Raw genomic sequence first — 26,574 nt, forward strand, 5'->3', positions numbered from 1 at the left:
ATACTGAAAGATGCACGTTGAGAGATTTTAATACATTGATCTTAATACGGAGAATGTCGGTTACAAAAATTAGGGAGAACAATGTCATAGAACACCTATCGTATATTAAAGTATTAATCAGGAACTTGACACTATCGGGTGATATCACGACATCACAAGTAATCGAGTTGAATGTACCAAATGATCATAGAGGAGGATAAAAGTATGAAGACAAGGAGAAGCCAAGGAAGAGGAGGCCTCCGATCGTTGCAACAGTACGCTGTGAAATCTTTGATGCCAGCATACTTCCACCGACCACCGCCAATGATGTGCAGACTGTATGTCCTATAATGGCCCCTACAGCAACTCCAACGGCATTTTTATGTGTAGCTAGCTGTATAAGGCAAAGATTCAAAACTCAAAAGTCTTTTTTACTCGTCCAGTAGACTAGTTTTGGATTTTTTTGGTAGAGATGCTTGCATTCCCTCTGATTGTTCAAACTCAAACATGTAAACTATAAGATGACTTGAGACATTATTACTTACAAGATGTTCACACCACAAATATTGCATCACAACATTAACATTGAAAGACCATGCCACATAAAAGTTTTCAATGTAATAAATTGTCCTCCAACAATCTATATCAATAGAATTAGTTACCGTTTGGTGTTATGGATGAGATGAATGATATATATAAATGTGATAAAAATATGATGAGATATAGATAAGTAATATATCAAAATAAATAATAATATATTGTTTTGTATGTTTTTACTTTTGTAGGATTATTATTTTTACTAATATAATGTCTTAAATGTCTTTGTCAATTGCAAAAAATTGTGGAGAATATTCGTAAAATTCCATCTATATCAAGTCAAGTATGCCCTCATCACATGGCTGGAAGTGATGCCTCATCCAACTCATATGCAATGACATCACGGGGCATGAGATGAAATTAAGTTAACCAAAAAATGAGACAAACATGGGATTAGTAAAAAAATTGCGGCTCATCTCATTTTCATCTATTGTACCAAACGGTACCATATCAAAGAAAGCATAACTCCTTTTATTTTGCTTTCACTCCAGACCAGCCTCAAGGATCCAAGATGAAACTTAATCTGGGATCCTGGACAGCTCATGCAATGGTATCATCTAGTTTTGACAAGTTCAATTATGTATAAAGCAGTGCCTGGACTCGAATCATGAAAGGGGTTTTGATCTGACTTAAATTCACACTTCAGTTCACTCACTATGAGTTAGGTTTATACATGCAGAAATATGAAAATAAAATCAATGAAAAGCTTATATTTTCTAGTCAAACAAAACCAAGAGTGTAAACGAATCGAACTAATTCACGAGGTTTTTGAGCAAGCAGCACGCTCGAAAAAAATTTGATTATTATTTGAAATGATCGAAATCGAGCCAAACTCGAACCTAAATTATTTTGTTCTATAGTTCAAGAGGTGCTGCTCGCAAGCTTTAATATTTCATCAGTTTTTTAATATAATACAATTGTATATGAAATAAAAATATTTTCAGCCTTTCTTTTCAAGTAGCTTGCGAATATATTCGAATTTTTCGTGCCGAATTTGAGCTCGAACTCAAACCTTGATTCGAACCGAATTTGAGCAAAAAATATTAAAATTTTTGAGCTTCAAATTGAACTTAAGCTCGAATATATCGAATTCGAGCCTGAACATTTTCTTCATATTCGGCTCGATTCGGTTCGTTTACACCCCTAAAAAGTACCAACTGCATTCCTAAAATTTTGTGCATGTCATGGAATATAATGCGATGAAAAATGAATAAAAGTACATCACCAAAAACAAATCATGAATATAATTTGTACACATAACTCTATAACCAAACAGAGATCTCCAACGAATTCCATATGTCCATGATCAAACCAAAGCAAATGACAGTTCTCTGTATCCCTTGCTATCATTAGCAGTGGAGAGTACCATACTGATTATGTTAAAATGATAGCAAGAAGATACTATATGCAATACCCTAGTCCATACATGAACTATAATGAATTTCATCAAATTTCAACATAGTTTCTATGGTCCAACAGTGTGAATTTCTACAACTATGATACAGTCCTTGATATCCCTTGTTTAGTGATTAACCATGTAAATATAGGTTATTGTTCAAACACCAAGACGATTGGATGCTTCTATCTTAAATGATACTGAATCTTAAAGCATTTCCACAGATCTTAGAAGAAATGACTGAATGGCTTAGCCAGTCTGGTGGTGAACCACCAATTCTCAAGTTCTCCAAAGGACTATGTCTGGAATGCATTTGACACCATTGGACAAAATATTTACTCATATCGACAATGACCAAGTTTGAAAGCTGGCATAAATACATTCAGACTTCAAAGTAAATTAGAAAATCTTACAGCTATTGTTGCAATCTGGCTACGGTCCCCCCACTCTGCTAAAAATGTCAAAATAAATGACTGCAAAAAGAACATTACAGTCGGTCACTTTAAAATCTCCAATCCATTTGAGTTGAAGAAAAGGAGCAAAAAGCAAACACGTAAAAAAAATAACAAAATGAACAGGGAGAATTTTATCTATTACTAAATTAAAGTTGAGTCAAAATAGACAAAATTGGTAGGTTGGAATGGTTTTTTTGTCAATTGTCAAAATCATCCCTATTCATTTTGGTAATTATCATTTGACCTCTTTCTCAATTTTCACAGTTACCCCTTTGGCAATTTTATGCAATTATAAACCTAGCAGTATTCATAATTACAATTTTACCCCTTCCTCAATTTTAAAAATTACCCCTTTGACAATTTTACTAATTATCGTATTGTTCTATTCTATAATAATGTACCAATTTCTATATTAAAATCATCCCTGTTAATTTTGGTAATTATCATTTCACCCTTTCTCAATTTCATAACTACCCCTTTGGCAGTTTGATCCAAGTCTGTCGCTTTAGTCCTAGCAGTTTTAATAATGACCATTTACCCTTTCTCAATTTTTAAAAATTACCCCTTTGACAATTTTACTAGTATTGCCTCTATTCTATAATAATGTACCAACTTTATATAAAAATTGAATTAATTCAAAGATAACTTTGACAACAAAAAGGACTGTACAAGTGCATGCACAAAAAAAAAAGATTGTGCAAGTGCATGCACCTGAGCGCTAGTTAGAATATAAACTTGATAAGAACTTGATAAGAGTAAAACGGGTAGAAAATAGAGCTTGACAATAAGTAAAAATATACCTCCAAATAGATTGGTGTACAAAATCTAGAAAAGAAACGTCGGAATTGTGTTTTCCCTTGTCCACCCTCAAGTTTCTCTTCTACCTGAAAATATTCACAGTGAAAAACCAAATTCCACGATCTATTAGCACATACGTGAGTTGAGGGGAAGATAAGAATAGGCACAGTAAGGTAGACAAGATAGGATAAAGTTAGGGTTGGAAAGTAACTTCAATTTCAACCCCCAGCTCTATGGAACTAGAAATATGGCCCATTAAATCCAGAAAGGTGAAGTGAACGGATAATGGTCCGGATGCTTGGTAAATAAACCCCCTCTTGCGTAGTGTTACATTTATTAAGAAAGTGAGATTTTGAACAGAGATCATGTGAAAAAGGCTAAACCAGAAAGTTAATGAGCTAGTCATGCGACATAACCAAAAAATCAATTACCAATGCATATTAACCATGATATTTTACTATTACAAAACACCAAACAACAGCATCATGAACATCATATAGCACCAGCATAATCAGCTTGCAGAAAAGGTTAATGCATATAACAGACAGGTTAGCACTCAGCATCCAGAGTGTCTCTTCAAGAGTCAAATTCGAAAATTAATCCCATCATAAAAAAAATTTAATAGAAAACAGAAAAAACAGGAAACAATAACAAGTTCAGAAATAAAAATTACAGTTATAAACCAAATTTCTGAATAGGAACATACTTCCTCCATTTCTTTCTTCTGAGAAGCTTTTGAATCTGATCTCCAAGCGATATAAAGTAATCGGAGTCCAAAAAAAGCATAAAGAACTGCCATAGAAAATTAATATGAGATATCTAAACAAGTTGAAAGTCCAGTTAGCATAGAGGGAAACTCGAGATCATAGAAGCAAGTTTATCTTCATTAAAGACGCAAGTGTAGTTTGCACACAACGGCTTTCAGTCCAGCAGACTTCAGGTTTTCTCAAGCTCACCTCGGTGTCATGAAAAGCGTACACAAAAATATTCAAGATTTTGCTTGTTTGAGCCACCATTGATGAACCAAGTTCAGCCACTATGGGGATGGCACTAAGCAAAGTCCATAGGAAACTGACATGGTGATAGTAGGTTCTGTTTGGTAGATAGACTGATCATAATTGAGTTTAGTGTGGATGGACATAACTCTTAAGTGGTACATATATGTGAGTTGGACTCGAAGTTGTTTGCTTTCATTGCATAAATGTGTGCTGCACTGAGAAGTTTAAATCAGGTTTGTAACAAGCTTGGAGCCTATTCAATATGTTCCACAAGGTGAAGTGTAGCTTATATTTTTGTTTGTATGCTTAGTACTATAGGTAGGGGTGGACACTCGGGCCTGGTAGTTCCGGTCCCGACCCAAACCAAACCAGCCTGACCCGATCTGGTCGGGTTTTGGTACAATTTTTCTGCCCTTCAGGTAACCAATTACGATTTTCTTAATAAAAGAAATTTCAACATTGGGCTTGGATTGAGACCTAATTTTGGAATCTAAGCTTAACCTCTCAACTCTCAAGCTGTCAGATACTTTGGCACTTCTTCCCTCTTTCAATTCTTGCATTGCTCGCCTCCAAGCCTCCAGCTTCAACACCGATCTGAAGGTTAAGAATTTTCCCCATAACCTAACTAATTTTCATCCATTGCAATTTTGCTTCCATTGATCTCTCTGTCGATCTATTTTTTTTTACAGTGATGTTCAATGCTTAGGCTTTTTTCCCTCGTTTATTAATTGTTGTCTTGTCCACCGAATTTCCAGTCATTCACTTGATGACGAGGATTATAGAAGGCCCAGCATGCATGTACTCACCATGAGATGAGAAATGCAAAGTACTAGTCCCGCACAAAGTTTGTGAATTAAGTGATTTGAGTTACGATCTGTGTAATTACTATAATTTTAGGAAACAAGCATTTCTAAAAATGATACCAGGCACTTTACTGACCAATTCTATCCACAGTTTCTTCCTACTGTTTCTAGTTATCTTCTTTCTAAACTATCTAACAAAACACCACAATTTATTTCTTTTACTTTTTGCGTCCCCTTGCATAACAACACTGCATGTTTAGTTGAACCAAATCATGCCCAAAAAAAAGGCAGAAATTTTATTGATAGATATGGAAAGTAGAGTGAAACAATAACCTGTAGCTGCACTGTTAGTATGTTTCCTTGATATCAAATTAGGCACAATCCTACCAAGACCAGTTGATAGTACCTGGTAGCATGTGTGGGAAATAAACCGTCAATATCATCCACCATAAGTAGTTTTGAGAGCCAAAAACTGGAAATAGATATAAAGCTTTAAATATTTGGCATTAATGGAGAGAGGCCTAAAAAGAAGGAAAATAAAGCACTATTTCACCAAAATGTACAGCATTCTTTAAGCAAACAAAACAGGACTATTTCAGCAAGAGAAACAGGATTCAACTTACTGTCATCACAAATAAAGCACTGAGGGCGCCAGATAGAACAATTGACTTTGGATGACGCATTGCCATAAGAGCCGCTATTATAAAAGTTTCATCTCCAATCTAGTAGCAAGCCATCAATAAAGATGTTCAATAGATGTAAGGGATGTCAAATGAAGGATCTTATCAAAATAGGCAACTAACACCTTAAAAACGGTGGTTTCACAAGTATAAAACAAACATAACTTTTTGAAATTGTGGTGCCAATTTTTTGAGTAGTGAAACTTAAAACAATGTAATCTTGTAAAAGTCAGATCAAGACCTAAGGCTGCACACCTTGGGGTATCCAACCATAAAACACAAATCAAATTTTCAAAGCACTGCTGCAAAAACTATTGACATTCCATTGCTTTCCCGTTAGGCATTTTCATTACAATATTTTAACCACATAGACTGCGAGTCTGCGATTGAGTATTTTTCATGCTTTACTAGATGGCAAATAGGAAATGGTGCCAGCAAATTTTCATGGTCATGCTAGTTTTTGTTTGGTTCTAAGTGAGTGGTTAAAAATTCATCTCATCTTAACAACAAAATGGCTTAATAAGGAAAAACATTCACCTATCATCCATGAAAAACAATGACAAAAGAAAAATTTTAGATACCCATTTCTCTATTATATTAATATTTTAATAAAGAACAAATATGTCAACATTATAAATCAAAATCTGGGCCAACATAAGTAAATCAACAATAACTGTCGCACAAGATGATGCCATGTTCATCATTGTATATAGGTGACATTTCTATTGCATTATACCTGAAAACAAAGATTGAAACATGATGCTTGTCTATGTGACACCTCAAACATTAGGTAAAAGGATGGCAAAAAAGAAATACTTTTGAAAGGATGAGAATCAGATTCGTTATACATGGCATGATACTTGAAAGTTCAAGCTCTAGCAGCAGAGAACATCAATAAAACTGCATGTAAAATGTCTGTCAATATATGATACCAAGTTACCAATAATACTGACCTCGCTGACCATGATCATAGATAAACTAGCAAAAAAAGCATCGGACAGCCCAAGACCAGAGTCCAATGCAACACCAAACTTAACAGAATCAGGGTCTTTCACATCCCTTCCAATACCAGTCTTGATTTTGTCCACAAATATCTGTCCACCAAAACTAATGAATGGTCATCATACTCCATCATAAACCCCACAAATACAACACATAAACCAAGAAAATATCACGCAAGCATGTACATGACCACTGAGGCACTGCTTCAATTTCCAGCCACATCTTCTAAAAGTTCGATAATATTTTCATCCAGTAAAAGTTAAATGACACCAAAAATATTGATAAAAAGCAGCAAGTTACTGAAGAATTAAGCTCCTCATAAACTATTACAGCGGCTGCCGCATTATAACATGACTAAATCAATAAAAAAAATCGAGAGTTTTTAAACATTTTTACTCAAACCCAAACTACAGCAACATCTAATTTAGCGGGTAAAACTACAAAGCAGTGGAATACTGACTTTACTACGTCGGCCCAGATCCTTGATCCCTGCACTCGCCTCATCCCTGCCATTCTCCTAGCATTGTGAGCATATAAATCGATGAGTCCGAAAATCAAAATCCAAGTGATTACCACGAAGAAATAAGAGTATAAAACAACAAAATCGAATTACCTGAGCTGCGATTTGGGAGAAAAAGAGAAAGAGCAAGAACACGTAGCAAGCAAAGAGTTTCCTCCGAGGAAAAGTTGAAGCCCCCATTTTGGCTTGATTCTGAGCAGTTTTTAGGGATCGACAGAAAAGATATAGCAGGGGATCTGGATCCGGAAAGCTAATTGTGGATCGGAATAATTTTGAAGATTTGTTCAATTAATCTCCCAGAAAATTAGGGTTAATTCCATTTTACTCCCATCATTATTGCTAGTGAATTCATTAAACCCCTTTCGTTAAAAGCAAAATTTTACATTCATCATTTAATACCACTATATATGTTTTAAAATTATATATCATCGTATGATTGATAATACATGGATACAATATTTGTTTTGCTGAGTAAATAATCGAAATGTATCGTTTGAATTGTTACATAACTTAAAAAATTTGAATCATTTTCCAATGATTTAAAGTAAATTAGTTCAAGTTATACATGATTTCAAAAATACGATAACAGAATTTACAATATTTATGCTGCGTTATTTAAATTGAGTTAATCAATATTTTAAAGAAGTTTAAACTAAATTCAATGTTTTTAATATGAATTATGAGAATAATTATCTTATGACGGTACTACAAATATAATGGATTCAACAATTATTTGACTACTTAGGAATGCATTTTTTTTAAGAAAATGAAATTACGTTTAATTAATATCTTGTTAGATAAATTTTTACATGGTTGCCCATGTAAAGGAAGTAGATAATTACTTTATATCTATAATCTATATCATCTATATATATACTTAGACAAACACTCTCATAAGACGGTCTCATGGATTAATTATGTGAGACGGGTCTCCTATTTGGGTCATCCATTAAAAAGTACTACTTTTTATGCCAAAAGTATTACTTATTATTGTAAATATGAGTATGATTAATCCGTCTCACGTATGAGACTGTCTCACAAAAGTGTTACTCATATATTTATATGCTATCTATGGAATTACTATAGTATATTATTATAGTCGAAGGGTCTACAGTAACTATTTTTTGAACCATAAAATTTTAAAAAACAAAAATATTTATGTGAGACGGTTTCACGGGTCAATATTGTGAGACAAATCTCCAATTTAAATTTATCATAAAAAAATATTAATTTTTATAGTTAATATGGATAATGTCGATCCGTCTCACGAATTTTGTATCCGTGAGACCACTTTAAAAAAAAACATACCTAAACAAAAATACCACAAACAATTTTTGTATATATATATATATATATATATATATATATATATATATTGTTGTGAAAAAGTAAAAATTTACGGTAAAAAATAAATACTCCAAAACACAAAATATATCAAACTCTACACTTTATAATATTTTTCTCTCAACTCAATTGTATTTTTCATCACAAATGAAGACCTATTTATAGATCTACATTTGAGATTAGTCCAAAAATAAATACATCATCATCTACATCATCATACACTAATTTTCCACATTTTACAACTCAATATTCAACATTCAACATTCAATATTCAACATAATATTAATAATAATAATATTTTTCAACACTCCCCCTTGTGATGATGATCGTGATATGATGATTGTCTTCATTACGTGTTTTATATTGCCTCGTTAAAAACCTTACTAGAAAAAACCCAGTGGGATAAAAACCATAGTAAAGAAAAAAGAGTGCAGCCACGTAAACTCCCCCACATGTTAACATGAGTGATTCTCCACATATTTCGCAGATTGCGCATCCCAATGTTGTATATATGCTTTTTGAATATCTTCGTGGGAAGTGTCTTTGTGAAGAGATCTGATGAGTTCTCACTTGATTGAATATAACAGATATCAATATCTTTATTCTTCTCAAGCTCTTGAGTGTAGGCAAAAAACTTTGGGGGTATATGTTTTGTTCTGTCACTTTTGATGTATCCTTCTTTCATTTGAGCAATACATGCAGCATTGTCTTCATACAACGTCACAGGCTTCTTGTCTACTGATAATCCACAAGAAGTTTGGATATGTTGTGTCATTGATTTTAGCCAAACACATTCACGGCTTGCTTCATGTAGCGCAATAATCTCAGCGTGATTTGATGAAGTTGTTACGAGTGTTTGTTTCTGTGAACGCCAAGAAATTGCGGTGCCTCCACGAGTAAATACATATCCGGTTTGGGAACGTGCCTTATGTGGATCAGATAAATATCCAGCATCGGCATAACCAATGATACTTTGATTGGTGTCTTTTGAGTACAAAAGTCCCAAATTTGTCGTTCCTCGTAGATAACGAAATATATGTTTAATTCCGTTCCAGTGCCTCTTTGTTGGATATGAACTGAATCTTACCAATAAATTTACAGCAAAAGATATATCTGGTCTAGTGCAATTTGCAAGATACATAAGGGCACCAATGGCACTTAGATATGGTACTTCTGGACCAAGAATAACTTCATCATCTTCACATGGACGGAATGGATCCTTTTCTATGTTTAATGATCTTACAACCATTGGAGTACTTAATGGAATTGATTTATCCATATTAAAACGTTTAAGGATATTTTCTGTATAATTTGCCTAGTGAACAAAAATTCCACATTCTTTTTGTTCTATTTGTAAACCCAGGCAGTACTTGGTTTTTCCAAGATCCTTCATTTCGAATTCTTCCTTCAAGTACATCATAACCTCTTGAATTTCTTTATTCGTTCCAATGATGTTTAAATCATCAACATATACAGCAATAATTACACATCCGGATGTTGTTTTCTTGATGAAAACACAAGGGCATATTGGATCATTTACATATCCCTTTTTCATCAAGTGCTCACTTAGCCGATTATACCACATTCGGCCGGATTGCTTCAACCCATATAATGATCTTTGCAATTTTACAGAATAAAATTCTCTGGGTTTTGAACTTTGTGCCTCAGACATCTTAAATCCTTCAGGGATCTTCATGTATATATCACTATCAAGTGATCCGTATAAGTAAGCCGTAACAACATCCATCAGACACATTTCCAAATTTTCAGACACTGCCAAACTAATCAAATATCGAAACGTAATTGCATCCATAACAGGAGAATACTTTTCTTCATAATCAATTACAGGCCTTTGAGAAAAACCTTGTGCAACAAGTCTAGCTTTATATCTTACTATTTCATTTTTCTCATTTCGCTTTCGAATAAAAACTCATTTGTATCCAACAGGTTTTACACCTTCAGGTGTGGGGACTATAGGTCCAAAAACATTACGTTTATTTTGCGAATCCAATTCAACCTGGATGACATCTTTCCATTTTGCCCAATCATGACGAGTTTTACATTCACCAAAGGTTTTTGGTTCATGATCCTCGTTTTCATTTATGATGTCACATGCCACATTATAAGAAAATATCTCATCAATATCTTCTGTATCTTTTCGGTTCCATATTTTTCCAGTATTAATATAATTGATAGAGATTTCACGATTCTCGTCAGTTTGTGGTTCTGACAGAACATTTTCATCATCAGGTATTTCTTCTGGAACACCATTTTCTATTTTATGATCATCGTGTTTCTCTATGCCTTTTCTTTTCCGAGGATTTTTATCCTTGGAACCGACTGGCCTTCCACGCTTCAAGCGTTTTATGACATCATGAGTGTCTTCAATTTGTTTCTTTGGAATTTCAATTCGAGCAGGGGCATTTACAGTATGTATATATGATTTTGTTACCCCTTTTGTGTCTGCAAATGCATCTGGCATTTGATTTGCAATTCTTTGCAAGTGCACAATTTGATGTACATCTTTCTCATATTGTTTGGTCCTTGGATCCAAATGCAACAATGATGGTACATACCATGTGATTTCTTTTTCGATGTGTTTCTTTTCTCCCCCTAACATTGGAAAGATTTCTTCATTAAAATGACAATCAGCAAAACGTGCTGTAAACACATCGCCTGTCTGAGGCTCAAGATATCGAATGATTGATGGGCTATCATAACCGATATAAATACCGATTTTTCTTTGAGGACCCATTTTTGATCGTTGAGGTGGTGCAATAGGCACATACACCATACATCCAAAAATTCTCAGATGAGAAATATTTGGTTCTTTACCAAATGCAAGCTGCAATGGGGAGAACTTATGATATGCACTTGGTCTGATGCGAATTAATACCGCAACATGTAAAATTGCATGTCCCCATATAGAAATAAGGAGTTTTGTTCTCATAATCATTGGTCTAGCAATCAATTGTAGACGTTTAATCAATGATTCAGCTAATCCATGTATGAACATGAGCAACATGATGTTCAACAGTAATTTCCATTGACATACAATAGTCATTGAAAGTTTGGAAAGTAAATTCTTCAGCATTATCAAGTCTTATTTTCTTGATTGTATAATCGGGAAATTGATTCCGCAATTTTATTATTTGAGCCATTAATCTTGCAAATGCCACATTCCGAGTTAACAATAAGCATACATGTGACCATCTACTAGAGGCATCGATTAATACCATAAAATATCGAAATGGTCTACATGGTGGATGAATTGGCCCACAAATATCATCCTGAATGCATTCAAGAAATATGGATGATTCTGTTTGGATTTTAGCTGACGATGGTCTTATAATAAGTTTTCCAAGAGAACATGCTTTACATTGAAACTTATTATTCTGAAAGATCTTCTCGTCTTTCAATGGATGACCATGCGTATTTTCAATAATTCTTCGCATCATTATTGAACCAGGATGTCCCAATCGATCATGCCAATTGATTAATATTGAAGAACTATTAACCACCATATTTGATTCGATTGGCCTTATATGTGTATAATGCAATCCAGTAGGGAGCATTGATAATTTTTCAACCATATATTTTTTTCCTGATTTATATGTGGTAAGACACATATATTTCTTATTTCCATCAGTTATCGTCTCAGTATCATATCCATAAGAATATATGTCATTAAAACTCAACAAATTTCTTTTCGATTGTGGTGAATATAAAGCATCATTTATCAGAAATTTTGTACCATTGGTAACAAAAATTGTGCTTTACCACAACCTTCAATCAAGTCTACAGGACTTGATATTGTATTCACCATTGTTTTTGTTGGTTTTATTTCCAAGAAATATCTTTCATCTCGCAGAATAGTGTGCGTTGTACCACTATCCGGTATGCAAATTTCCATGATATTATTTCCATGTTTGCTCATAGCATTTTCCATATCAAACTTCACAAAAATGCAATAAAGAAAAATTAAGTACAATACAAATGCAAAATATAACATGCTTTATAATACAAAAATGCATAAAAATACAAATTTGTTACAATCTAATCCCACCAATCTTTTAATCAATGTCTTCAAAATCATTCAAAAAATCTGCAGCATTGAAACTAGTTGAACCAATTAAATGGTCACTATTTTCAACAAAATTGGTCTCTTTTCCTTTCCCCTTTGTTGTTCTTTATAGAGCTTACATAGTGCTCAGGGGTTCGACAAATATGTGACCAATGTCCTGGAGTGCCACATCTATAACAAACACTCTCAGATCTTTTTGAGTGATTTTCATTTTTACTCGTATTTTCATGCTGCCTTTTTGGTGGGTGGTTCGTGACGTTCTTTTGAGATGAGTTATTGAAATACGACTACGACCGCGATAATTTTACGTTCACGTCCACGCCCACGCCCACTTCCTCGACCTCGTCCACGACGAAATTCTGGTCTATGTCTTTGATTTTGATTTTCATTTTTCATTACGACTTTTGCTTCAGGAAATGCCGTTGATCCAGTGGGTCGGGATTGATGATTTTTTATTAATAATTCGTTGTTCTTTTTCGTCACAAGAAGACATGCAGCGAGTTCAGAATATCTCGTAAAACTACGCACTCTATACTGTTGCTGTAGAGTTATATTTGATGCGTGAAAAGTGAAAAACGTTTTCTCAAGCATTTCCATCTCTGTGACTTCAAGTTCACAGAATTTTAATTGCGAGACTATTCGATGCATCGCAGAATTATAATCACAGAATTTTGAAAGTCTTGGATTCTCAACGAATTCCATTCATCACGGGCGGTCGGAAGTATCACTTCCCTTATATGCTTAAATCTTTCTTTCAACTCTTTCCATAAAATCATTGGGTCTTTTTCTGTGAGATACTCACATTTCAACCCTTCATCAAGATGTCGGCGTAAGAAAATCATTGTCTTTGCTTTATCTTGTGAGGTTGATATATTAATTTATTTGATGGTATCACTTAGACCCAATGACTCAAGATGCATCTCTATATCGAGAGTCCATGACATATAATTCTTTCCAGTGATATCGAGCGCAACAAATTCAATCTTTGCCAAATTTGACATGGTGGTACTAGAAAAATAACAATGCATTTTATTAGTTAATTTCTATTAGTATGATAATACAAAATAATGGAAGGACGAAAATTACAAGTGCGTATATAAATAGATAAAAAATCTGTGGTGGAAAATCACCGGTGAGTACAAAACTCGTGAGCATGATGATCATAGTCGTTATGAAAAATAGCCTTAGAAAGGTCAAAAAATCCATCTTCTTCTTTTTCGAAAAAACCCGAGGAGAAAATATTTTGAGAGAAAGAGTGAATTTGGTGTGATTGAAAATGATTTTGAGTGAACATATTTATAGGGCAAAAATTAGCCGTTTGTGACCGTTGGGGGTAAAGAAAAAAATCGAGTATGTGTTGAATAAAAATTTGTGATAATGATGCAATGTATATAATGATAATCATAATTAAATAATTATGTATATCATATCACATTATTATAAGGTCGATGTCGTAGACAGCCTTTTATATAATATTGTGAAATTATACTAATATAGTTAGTATAAAGTCAGGTATAATATATCATATCACATTATTATAAGATCGGTGTCATAGACAGCCTTTTATATAATAACATGAAATTATACAAATATGATTATATTGTTTAAAAACCTTAGAGGCTTTTATACATGTCGTATCCCTTACCGGGAGTGTGAGATGTCGTCTTAACATCCTTCCAGGATTTATAACAAGTTTTTGAAATTCATAACATGATATTATACACAATAAAAATATATAAACAGTAAAAGTGAATATTCTTACTTGTTGATTATTTTTGACTTCTTCTTGTATTTTGGAGCGTCAGAAATTATAGAGAACTTTCGAGCGATCGTGCTGATAACGTGTTGTAAAAAAGTAAAAATTTACGGTAAAAAGTAAATACTCCAAAACACAAAATATATCAAACTCTACACTTTATAATATTTTTCTCTCAAATCAATTGTATTTTTCATCACAAATGAAGACCTATTTATAGATCCACATTTGAGATTAGTTCAAAAATAAATACATCATCATCTACATCATCATACACTAATTTTCCACATTTTACAACTCAATATTCAACATTCAACATTCAATATTCAACATAATATTAATAATAATAATATTTTTCAACATATATATATATAAGTAACCATAAATTTTTTTTAAAAAAATAACACACAAAAATTTGTACATATACATAGCAAAGCATTAGCATTAACAAAATAAGAAGATTGAAGAGCAATGATTGTTGGTGAAGTCATTTTCTTAATTTCAAAACCGTCATTTCACACATGTAAATGTGATACATATTAAATTTTGTTTAGTATTTTTAAGTTTTATAATAATAAAAAAATCATGTTATTATATATTATTTTGTATAGTATTTTAAAATATTATAATCATAAAAAAATTATGTTATTATATATTATGTTACATAGTGCTTTTTATATTTTAGTAATTTACTAAGATAAAATGTTGTAATCAATAATTTGAAGTAGCGATACATTTGGACTTTCCAACGTGCCGCAACCCATCCAAGTGGGGAGAAACTCAAAAAATGGTTAAAACTTAAAAGAGAGCCTTTACGCAACTTATTAACAAGTCATTACATTTCTAGCGAGCAATTCAAACACTTGCCCGACAACATTTCACGTGTACGGTAATACCAAGATTTTTGTCTTTGGCAAAAGAATGAAAATCCCAATACGAGTAATATAAAGTCATAAAAGAGTGTCAAAACATAATATTATTACTTGAATAAATAACGTTGTATGGAAGATGTTCAGAATCTCACGTTCACAAGTTGACTCATGGGACAACTACGCCGACAAAAACAACGAAATATGAACATGGATTGCGAGCATTCATATGTACGCATAGTTAGTGTCATTGTTATCCTCAAAGTCTTACAATAACAAAAAGATGACATATATATATTTAAGCTCATGGGAATTTAAAGCCTCCACCACCAAGATCTGTTTGTGCACCTCCAGGAGGATTTATTGCCACCCAAAGCAAAGAAATTGTGATAGCAATCAAACCTGACCATACAAACACTATAGTTGGAGTCTTCCCTCGTCTCCCCATCAACCCTTTTGCAAATGGATACAAATGAGCCAGAACCCAGAAACTGAAAAACGCCCCGCCGATGAACTTGCTCCATTGAGGCACGGACTGATATATTGTCCTCGAAAACGCCACGACTATAGCTATTATGTTCACCATCCCAATCACAATAGGTGGGATCATCAAAGAAGTCCATTTAACCAAGTAGAGTTCGGCGTAGATGTCCTCGTTCTCATCTCCCGAGGACTTGGATGTTAGTGTGAAGGAGATTTCGATGCCTGCGATGACCTTGAGTAGTCCTTGCACCACCGCGGCTAAGTGAGCGCTGGTTCCAGAGATGAGCCAGAACTGCTCGTTTCTCCACCACTCTTCCAGCCCGATCCCAGACCATTTCACTTCCAAGATTGCTAACCCCACTAGGCAGAGTGATATGGTTAGGAGGAACAACAAGAAGGCGACGTTTAGCGTTTGCACAATGAAGTAGCCTGAGAAGAGGGAGAGCGCCGGTAGGAAACAATAAACCACAAGAAAGAATGAGGTGAAAGGGTAGACGCCCACGTTGAGGTACGCGAGGCGTTGGAGGAACTTGAGTTTGGAAGTTGCTAACAAGGCATTGTTTCGTGAAAAGAATATCTCAACTGAGCCAGTAGCCCATCTAAGAACCTGGTGGAGCCTGTCTGTGAGATTGATTGGTGCTGATCCGTGGAAGGCATCTCGCTTGGTGATGCAGTAGACCGAACGCCACCCTCGGTTATGCATCCGATATCCTGTCACCACATCTTCTGTTACCGAGCCATAAATCCATCCAACACGATCACCCCACTCTGTCTTGTCCTCATACCTACATGTGATCATTCATATTATAAATGAGTTAGCCACTACCCGGAATTCAACAAGTTATCGTTGGCATACATGAAGCTTAGGTAAATTAAGCAAGAAGAATAGTATAAATAAGTTTTTCCTTTCTATATACCAGCAAGATATGGATGAGACAGCTTCAGCTACAGTAGCTGCATCGAGTGGTTCACGCGGAGCTCTAAGGATACCGGGAGGCCGTCCATATTTGACAGCAGGATGATCAGCAAGAGGACGGCCTTGGAATTCAGCAATGGGGATCGATTCGGCTAACATTGTGGAATTACCAAAACGTTTAGGTAGTAAGTTCACATCAAGATCAGGATCAAAATCTGTTGCTTTTAGAGCTTGAGTTTCTGAGCCTTTATCTGTAATAATCTTGTCAACTTTTGGAGGATCAAATCCATAAAGTGCGAATCTTCGAAACATGCACCCTGTTCCCACGTAAACCGGGCCCTAAAATAGGATAGATCAATCAATCTCCATATAGTTTATGTGTCATAACATCATGTGAAAACATACAAGCATATGTGTAAGTTTACCTGTAAGCCATCAAGTGCTCTCATATTACCATCGAAAAACACTGTGTTGTTATTGGCATAACGATCAGAGGGATCAATGCCTTCGAATCTTTGAGGAAACTGAATATAACATATATCTTCACCACCTCTATCCATCATAAAACACATGCCTTCGCGGATAGCTTTGCAGTTGTATATATAATGGTCACAGTCAAGGTTGAGTATAAACGGACCATTAGACAAGATGGCCGAGGCTCGTACGAGACAATTCATGGCACCCGCTTTCTTGTTATGATCATAGCCGGAACGTTTTTCACGTGAAACATATACAAACATCGGTAAACGGATGTCCACATCAGTAAAATCTAAAAGATTTTCATCTGAACTTCCCATCAGTGGATCATCACTAGGAGGCTTGAGCATCACCTATTGACAAACAAAATATCCAAAAAGACAAGAAGTTACTTTAAAATATAGCAGAAGTAGTTATATTATAGATTAAGAAACATCCAAGGACAACAAATTCTGATGCTGTACTTGAAGAATTCCAGCATGATCGCCTTTGGCATGTTCGCTAGATGGAATGGCCCAAGTTCCAGGCCAGTGGGTTCCGTCGGCCATCCAAGTAGCCTTCGGGACCTTGATTTTCTCAAATGGATCTCCCCCGCTCTCTCTCATGTGCTTCATCAATTTCATCTCCTCCCTTGCATTGAATGCTTCTGATCTTCTCCTTATCGAATCCGGTAATCCATTTATTCTTACTTTGAATTCATCATACTCCCTCTTTACTCTACGTCTATCTTTGACAAAATCTGACCTTTTCTTGTTCTTTGTCGGGTCCCCTTTCATACTGAAATAAGTCTCTGGATTCCTAGGCTCGATGTCATGTTTCCTACAAAAAGGGACCCATAAATCAGCAAAACTCGCCGCCTCCGCCATTGCTTCAAAGGTCAAAAGGGCACCACCATCATCAGAAACATAACAAGCTAATTTCTCCACAGGGTAGTCCACAGCTAGAATTGATAATATGGTATTGGCAGTGACCAGTGGCGGCTCCTTTTCGGGGTCTGCTGTGGATACGAACAGATCAACACCAGGGAGGTCAGAGCGACCGGTCGGGTTGGAAGGCGATGGCATTTCGAATTTATCATGCAACACATCTAAATCTGTGCTTCTATTGACAGGATTCAACTTTGGAATCTGATCAAGGATCCAAGAAAAGGCAAACCATATCTCACACGTAACTGACATCAACCAAAGCCACACCGCATCTTCATTTGGGTGTCGAACTCTCCACGCCAAGAAAAAGCCCAACACAACTAACCGAACAGCAATCAACAACCTGAATGATCATTGTGGAAATGGTACATTAATGCTTACTTCGCTTCGTATAAACCACGGAATGTTATGAACACCGAAGAAACAAATAGTAACTTACTTTACAAGGATCACATAATTGAACAGGGGAGTTAATCTACATGAATGCACCACTTTTTTTTTCCCAAAAAAAATCAGCATAAAGTGATTAATGCATACATACTCTGTATGTGAACTGTAGATTACCTGTAAGGACTAATAATGCTATTCGGGATAGGTAATATTCGACTTAGAGGCTTCCATGGTTTGTCTGAGGAGTCCAACATGCCCCCTCTGAAGCTTCCTCCATCCCCATTATCTCCAAAACTATCGTCTTGAGGCCAATACGCGTTCCCATATCCATACGTGCCTTGTGTTTCGTATAGCCATTTATTGTTGTCGAATTCCCCGTTTTGGTTCCTTTTCATCAAGGACATGTTGCGGTGATCTCTCTTGGGATCATCCGGGACCGGAAGAGACAGAGTTCCGTTCGAGAAATCAACTGGCTCCTCATCATATTCCCCGACTTTGTATGGCTCCTTACATCCTGGACACAGCCCTGTGTCTCCTTGGGCATCCAAGTAGCAATCTCTACATATTTTAAACCTGGAAAGAACAAAATCTTGAAATGAATTCATCATTGTAATGTACATGCAAGTTGATAATGCAATTTTTTTTTTCTACACTTTATAGTCACATACAATTAGTTGTCATCAATCAAAAGAACATTTCACTAAAATTTCTAGTCCACTCATTTGTACCACATATCAAAGTTATAATATAAGTTGTCATAACATATATGTATACCTGCATTCGCAGGGAATGACATCTTTGCCTCGCTCGTCTTTCATAACCTTGCCATCACAAGCCGGCATGGAGCAGGAGGAGCCCTTGGATCCGGCCATTTGCGGATGGCTCACCTCGGAGTCGATGACCTTGTCCATTAGATGAGCCCGAGTCACGCTGTTGAACCCGCCCGTGAAGAGAGAATTCGACACGTATTGCTCCTCGGCTTTCGTGGCCACGGAGTTGTCCATGGGCTGATTATCCGGCGTGGGAGGAATGTGGACCGTGTAGTTCATGTAATCCCCCGACGCCAACTCGTCGGACATGTCTAAATCCTCTCTCGACAGGCTGACATACCTCCCGCTCGACGTCCGTCTCGCGAATTTCACCGTCTGCCCGCTCGATCCTCGGTTCCCCGACGAAGAAGAGTTGGCGGAGCTGCGCACCTTCTTCGACGGCTGGCTCGACAAGGTCGCCATTATTGACGCACGAAGTATTCAAACGTGTTATGTATATGCTAATGTCTGCGGTAGTTTCAAGCTGATCCGATCGAGGTTCATTTCATCCGACATTTTGCAACATTGTTACGTTGTTTGCATGTTAATGAACATGTATTTTAGGCACGAAACTTGAGGAATCCCACGATTGTAGCTAGAGAGACTATATATGAAGATCTTCAATAAGTCTCTGATTTCAGAAAAGATTGTTTCATGCACTCGTGCATATTGTTGGGAAGAACGAGGAAATTGTAAGAAATGAAAATAATTAGTTGGTTGGGGGAATTAAGATCCTAAAAATGTGATACAAAGTTGAAAACCTCCCAATATTTACGAGGACTAATTAGTGGACGGACGAGAGGCAAGGGGGGACAAAGATTGAATATATAACATATAAATTTTAAGACAAATAATTATATTTTACATCAAATGTGATGTTTTTTTTTTCAAATGTTCGATTGGTAGTAATATTTACATTAAAAAATTCGGTGTTCATCTTAGATATAATGTACGTTTAGCATTTTACCAAAAGTATTTAACATTTTATCAAAAGATATAACTAATTAATGAATTCACAATATTACAATCGTCATGTATCGACCATAAAACAATTATATTACACCTAGCGATGCACGTTGCGATTGAAAAAAATAAATATTTTGGGAGTTTTTTCAATAATACGTTCTTTAATTCGGGTTCCATATGAAATTTGAAATAGGGGTGTTATTAATAAAAGGCGTTAGGTGGACTCATGATCCGTTGTTAATATATTATCATCTGATGTTCATGATCTAGTGTTGTCTAATTATTTACATGAAATTTAAAACATAAATAATTCTCCTCAAAAAAAATATTGTAAAAAGTTACCTCTCCCAAGGAAAATTGAAAAAAAAAAATTATTAATTAATTAATTAGTACAGTAAGAAATGGGAATCCTATTTTACTATTTATTGATCACAACCCAACGTACATTAATTTTGGAATTAACAAGGAAGCTACTGATCAGAACTACTTTTTCTTGCCATGTTTATGCATGTATAGAATCAACTCGTTTAAAAAGATTCATTAATTCATCAAAATTTGCAACTAAATTGATGGGAATTAAATTGAACGCTAGCTTGGGTTTAAATTCATAATAACAAATTATAGATCCATCTAGTAATGAATTTTGAGACCCAATCGATTAGATCACTGCAATATAATTCTAAATGAAATATTAATTTACACCCAACGTACATGCATTTTGTATTTTATATATTGTGTTACAAAAATATGATAATATATTTTCCCATTTTCCATGTGCACACATGTTTATAATTTACAATATACTATTTAATAAACACGTAAATCGATCGATATACCAAATTAAATGAGCAAATAAATTACCAAACTCCTGAAATCTCATGTAAAAGTAAAACGATAAAGGTTTACACGGATCAGGAAACACAACATATATATATATATATAATATATATCCACGCAGACGCCAATGTATGTCGTCCTCTACTTTACACAGTAGTACCCAAGTTGAGGATATATATGGCTTGCTGGCTTATTACACACAATTACTCGAAAACACACACACACTCATGCATATATATATATATGTATACAGGTGTGGAATATTGTATTTAGTGGCCGCCTGGCAATTTCTCCTTGATCTTATCCATCATCCCCTTCTTCTCAGGCTCTGCTTGTCCCGGAACTCCGCCGTAGCCCGCCGGGGCTTGTGGCTGGGTGTCCTTGTGGCCGCCTGGTAGCTTGTCCTTGATCTTGTCCTTCACCCCTTTCTTCCTCCTGCCACCTTCCCCGTCGTCCTCAGAAGACTGAAGCCATACATTTAATTATATCGAATATAAAAGACTGAAAACTAGTGGAGTGATTTCAAACTAACGTACCGAGCTGCTGGAGCTGCCGGATCGGCGGTGTTGGGGAGCGTCGGCGGTGTGCGGCACCGCTATAGGAGCACCGTGTTGATGCTCGGGGCCATGAAGTCCGCCGCCTTCTCCGGCGGGCTGATGGTGGACGGGGGGATTTCCATGCTCGTCATGAGTCTTCTTCCTCAACTCCTCACCGAATTGGTTGTCTCCGTATTGGGCCATCTGCCTTTCTTGGTTTTGGTTTTGGTTTTAATTTTAATTTTAATTTGTTTCGATATTTAGCAAAGAAATGTTGATCAAGATGTGATGATATTTGTGAATTTGAGTGTAGGGTGGTGAGGAATATATATATAGTGTGAATGTGGAAAATAGAGTGCGAGTTTTGGAAGGACAAGTGTCGAATAAAAACAAAAGGAGGTTGACACGTACCTAAGTTTGATGAGCATTAATTTATGGGTACTAATTTCAATTTTTATTTTCTCAACAGATCGAAGAAGCTATGCTACGTGTATAATTTGCATTAAGATAGAATATTGATTGCACCAACCATATCTGTATTTCGAATAGATATTGCATGATAAGATGCAATTAACATTTCTTTATTGTGAAATCACACATTCGGGATGTCTCGATTCCTCCCAAGATGTTTCTTATTTTTATCATAATAATATATCCAAATATGTACGTACCCACTGGCACCTTAGCTTGTAAGATAAGGGTGAATATTGGAACATTGATGGCTATTTTCGAATTAAAAAAAAGTCACGAATATTTCATTTGCAGGTGATATTGATTAAATTACCCATAGAACATTGTAGATGTCATTATGGTCTCAATTATCAAATTATATATACTAATCATGAAACACACGCGTGTTGAATATATATAAAATTATATATTTTTTTAAATCGTAATATATATTATTTTTAAAATCTTAATATGGTAAAAAAATTTAGACAATCATCCATTGTATTTTAAAGAGAAAATATTATGAACTATAAAAAAAATTGAAGTATATTAATGGGTATGCACGTGTATATGAATTTAGAAGTGGACATGACGTGGAATTTTAGGATTAATTTAGGTATGTGTATTAAATATTTTTACTATTTTTTTAATTAGCAATGCATGTAATTATAATTTTGAAAGAAGGTCAATTTTTTCAAAACACTTAAAAATACCAATAGTAGTTAGTATAACATGCTCTTGCTTATTAATAATAATAGATTATAAAGAAAATTATTCTATATATTTGTTGTTTCATGATTTCAGTCATCAGTTTCAAACAATTTACACAATTTGATTCAACAATGGTGCTGAATTAAATTGATCACCTAATTAAGTCCAACTAAATCGGTTTCAAAATGATTCAGCCCGATAAATATAGCTAAAGAAATTTAGCAACGCAACGACTTTGTCCACTCGACAAATGTAAAAAATTCATCTGGTGTAACGTATGGGACAGACCTTAAAATGACTTTATCGGTGAACTCTGTATCCATATGGACATTATAATCGTAACTCACTAATTAGTAATTAAGACGTACTTCATGATGTTTCTTGTCAAATATTTGATGAAATTTAAATAAATCCAACACTAGTGTTTGCAAAAGATATATATTTTATCAAAATTTATTAAGTTATAAAGTATATAAAAAATTTAAACAAAATCAAAAGTTGGTAGTGTTTGAAAACAAATGTGAAAATCTAAAAATCAAAATTAAATAGTGTTTGGTAAATAAGTGATTAGAGTGATTTTAACATTAATTTTTTTTAATAGATCATATGACTGCCTTTTAAATTTCAATTAAATTAAATATAAACACATAATTTGAATTTAAAAAACACACAAACCATAATCGAAGTCCAATTTTTAAAACACATGTAACTATATATGCAAAGTATGCACCACATGGATAGTTGCAAGTTGAGAAAAAATAAAAGATAACATACGCATTTTCATGCCAAGCGTTGATCACTGTCATTTCAATTAGTAGATTCAGTAGTAATCATAATTATTTACTTTCTTTTTTATAATTTATAATTATTTACTAATATTATTTTAAATGCAAATTGCTCAAAAATTCACAATACAAACATGTTTTGTTCTGCACTTCCTAGACACTTTTTTGTACCACATTTTTTGTTAATTTATACCACATCTTGTATGATTTTGTACCACATCTTGTATTGTTTTGTATCACATTTTATGATTATGGACTCCAAAGCAAAACATGTTTGCATTTGGAAATTTTTGAGCAAATTGTCCTTATTTTAACATTCATGCTTTGAAAGAATAGGAGACTAGCGGTTGTCTAGTACTGAAGGCAAATCGGGTGGAGAAAACGCAGTCCACGTAGGTTGACTGTAATATTAAATAATGTGCTTGTTTAATTTGTAGTTGATCAATTGTTAATATCACCATTAACTTATGTATTTTTAATAAACAAAAAATATATATATGAGCCCTATGATTATAACAAATTTGATAAAAAAAATGTAATTGAAATTTCAAAAGTATACTATATTTTATTTGAAAAGTTTTTTTCAAATATATATTTAAATAATTTTGTAATTGCAAATTGATCACATTACATGCAACGTTATCCAAAAACATATATTAAAACTTCAATATCGAATTTAAATTAAAAAGTTATTACCGTAAACGGATACAAACTTGATTAATTTGTTCCAAACAAAATGTAAGATTCAATATATATATATATATATATATATATATATATATATATATAGACTTGATCCCCGCACTCTAGGGTCTAGGGTGCGGGGAATCTGTGCCCACCCGTGCTCAAAATAATTCCGATTGACTTAAAATTTTTATGGTAGGATCTTTTTAAAAATATGAATCCAATGATATATCATATGCTATAAATTTCAATCTCGATGGCCGGAATCGTGAAAATGACAAAAAGTTGCACATTTAACCCTATTTTCGGCCATCTTTACGATTATAGAATTGAATTAAGAATATATATAGGACGGACCAAAAAAATTTGTTCCAGATAGGTGCAATTAAGAATTGAATTATGTGTTCCTCCGTCTGATGGTAGCTTGGACGACCAATTTTTTTCTCAAATTTTTTTTTTCTTTTACGTTTAAGATGGAAATTAGTAGTTTTTGAACCCAAGGCCTCTGAGAGTGAGAAACCTTTGGCGTTTTTTTCCCTATAACTAAACAAAGAAAGACCTTTTCTGCTATATATATAGAGCCAATATGATCGTATGGATCCTTCTTTGAAGAGCTTGCCCTTTTCAATTCCTATACCTCCGTCCCTGGAAGCACTGGTAAGAAGACTTGGTGCTTGTTCACTATCTATACAATGTTAACAGATGACCTTTCGCGTCATAGTGACAAAAATCGAGTTATGTTAGTTGTATATACATTAATTTTAGTTCATTTTATCAAAATATCTCTATTAACAATTATAAAAATAAAAAAATACAAACAATATACAAACTAAACATATTTAAAAATTTTACTTTGATATAAATAAAAATCTGTTTTTCTTGAAGATAGAATTCATAAAAAAATCATGAATACATAATTTATATCATTAAAAAATACAAAATAATTAAAATATTGATATCAATTTATAATAATTTATGATATAATTATTTGATAAATCAGTATTGATTATTATATGAGTCCGCCCATATATATATATATATATATATATATATATATATATTATATTTATAATATCAATCAGTATTGCATAGTTTCAAAAAAAAAAAATAGTATGAATTATATCAATATAAATTATATATATATATATATGACTTCTTTCATCCGTAACAATATGGTGTGATTATTATGTTCGATCCATGACAATTCCGATTCAAAACGTCACCAAAAAAAAAAAAAACACACAAACACACACTCACGTAGGTCAAATATAGCAAAGCTTAATCTCGAAAGAAAAATATTTATAATATATATACTTCAGGCTTACACATATAAATGCAAACTCAAAAGTTTCACGACGCATCGTGCTTAAGAAAACACGATTTTATTACACGCGAAATCATATGCATCTCCGACAATATACGTAAAACACTCGCTCTGGGGTTGCGAGACTTCGATTAGTTGTTGTGGCCGCCGGGCAATTTCTCCTTGATTTTCTCCATTATCCCCTTCTTCTCAGGCTCTTCATGTCCCGGGACTCCGCCGCCGTATCCTCCGCCGTAACCCGCCGCGGCTTGTGGCTGGGTGCCCTTGTGGCCGCCTGGTAGCTTGTCCTTGATCTTGTCCTTCACCCCCTTCTTCCTCCTGCCACCCATCCCATCGTCCTCAGAAGACTGCCAAATATATATAAACACACACGATCAACATATATATATATATACATAAATATGCTACATAAAAAAATTCCTGGCGATTAACATGATGCATACCGAGCTACTCGAGCTGCCGGATCGACGGTGGTGGGGGACATCGGTGGTGTGTGGCACCCCAAGAGGAGCACCGTGTTGATGCTCGCCGCCGCCAAGATGAGGTCCTCCGGTGGCGTGGTGTCCGGGTTGTCCGTACTCTCCTCCGGTGGTGTGGTGTCCGGCTTGGCCGTACTCTCCGCCGGTGGTGTGGTGGACGGGGTTGCCGTATTCGTCGGTGCGCCTCACCTCGTCACCGTATGGGTTGCTCCCGTATTGCGCCATTGGTTTCTTGCTTGGTTTTGGAACGAAATAGTTTGAGGAAATAAGCTTTTGTAGGATAGTGTTTGATTGATACTGATGAAGTTGGAAGCAGGCTGGTGAGGATATTTATACTGTGATGGGGGGTAAATAGAATTCGAGTTTGGGAAAGACAAGTGTCGGATCGAAAATAAAGGAGGGGGACACGTATGTGATTGCTATTAGGATACGTGTACTCGCCACTTTTTTTTTTTCGAATAAAGGATACGTGTACTTGTATCGAGATAAAAGATATAATAAAATATATATCACACTAACA

At 34.7% G+C, this 26,574-nt stretch overlaps 4 protein-coding genes across 4 annotated transcripts; all 4 read right to left on the reverse strand.

Moving 5' to 3' along the window:
- Positions 1–4: 4 nt before the first annotated feature.
- Positions 5–7,597, reverse strand: LOC140867814 (GDT1-like protein 3). The gene is made up of 9 exons (XM_073272870.1): positions 7,322–7,597; positions 7,169–7,225; positions 6,660–6,800; positions 5,650–5,748; positions 5,360–5,432; positions 3,932–4,017; positions 3,228–3,311; positions 2,386–2,445; positions 5–373 (listed from the first exon to the last, which is right to left on the reverse strand). Exons 1-9 carry the CDS (start codon positions 7,406–7,408, stop codon positions 185–187), a joined length of 876 nt encoding a protein of 291 aa, XP_073128971.1. The 5' UTR covers positions 7,409–7,597; the 3' UTR covers positions 5–184.
- Positions 7,598–15,431: 7,834 nt separating this feature from the next.
- LOC140867107 (cellulose synthase-like protein D4) lies at positions 15,432–19,980 on the reverse strand. Its single transcript, XM_073272186.1, has 6 exons — positions 19,248–19,980; positions 18,648–19,046; positions 17,622–18,426; positions 17,106–17,510; positions 16,682–17,019; positions 15,432–16,549 (listed from the first exon to the last, which is right to left on the reverse strand). Exons 1-6 carry the CDS (start codon positions 19,703–19,705, stop codon positions 15,586–15,588), a joined length of 3,369 nt encoding a protein of 1,122 aa, XP_073128287.1. The 5' UTR covers positions 19,706–19,980; the 3' UTR covers positions 15,432–15,585.
- A 1,261-nt stretch (positions 19,981–21,241) lies between these two features.
- LOC140867193 (uncharacterized) lies at positions 21,242–21,905 on the reverse strand. Its single transcript, XM_073272268.1, has 2 exons — positions 21,622–21,905; positions 21,242–21,549 (listed from the first exon to the last, which is right to left on the reverse strand). The coding sequence occupies exons 1-2, from the start codon at positions 21,823–21,825 to the stop codon at positions 21,355–21,357; spliced, it is 399 nt and encodes a 132-aa protein (XP_073128369.1). The 5' UTR covers positions 21,826–21,905; the 3' UTR covers positions 21,242–21,354.
- A 3,600-nt stretch (positions 21,906–25,505) lies between these two features.
- Positions 25,506–26,363, reverse strand: LOC140866865 (uncharacterized). The gene is made up of 2 exons (XM_073271921.1): positions 26,019–26,363; positions 25,506–25,922 (listed from the first exon to the last, which is right to left on the reverse strand). The coding sequence occupies exons 1-2, from the start codon at positions 26,277–26,279 to the stop codon at positions 25,707–25,709; spliced, it is 477 nt and encodes a 158-aa protein (XP_073128022.1). The 5' UTR covers positions 26,280–26,363; the 3' UTR covers positions 25,506–25,706.
- Positions 26,364–26,574: the final 211 nt, after the last annotated feature.

The sequence above is a fragment of the Henckelia pumila genome, chromosome 4 (genome assembly GCF_033568475.1).
Source record: "Henckelia pumila isolate YLH828 chromosome 4, ASM3356847v2, whole genome shotgun sequence".
In the NCBI taxonomy this organism is placed as follows: Eukaryota; Viridiplantae; Streptophyta; class Magnoliopsida; order Lamiales; family Gesneriaceae; genus Henckelia; species Henckelia pumila.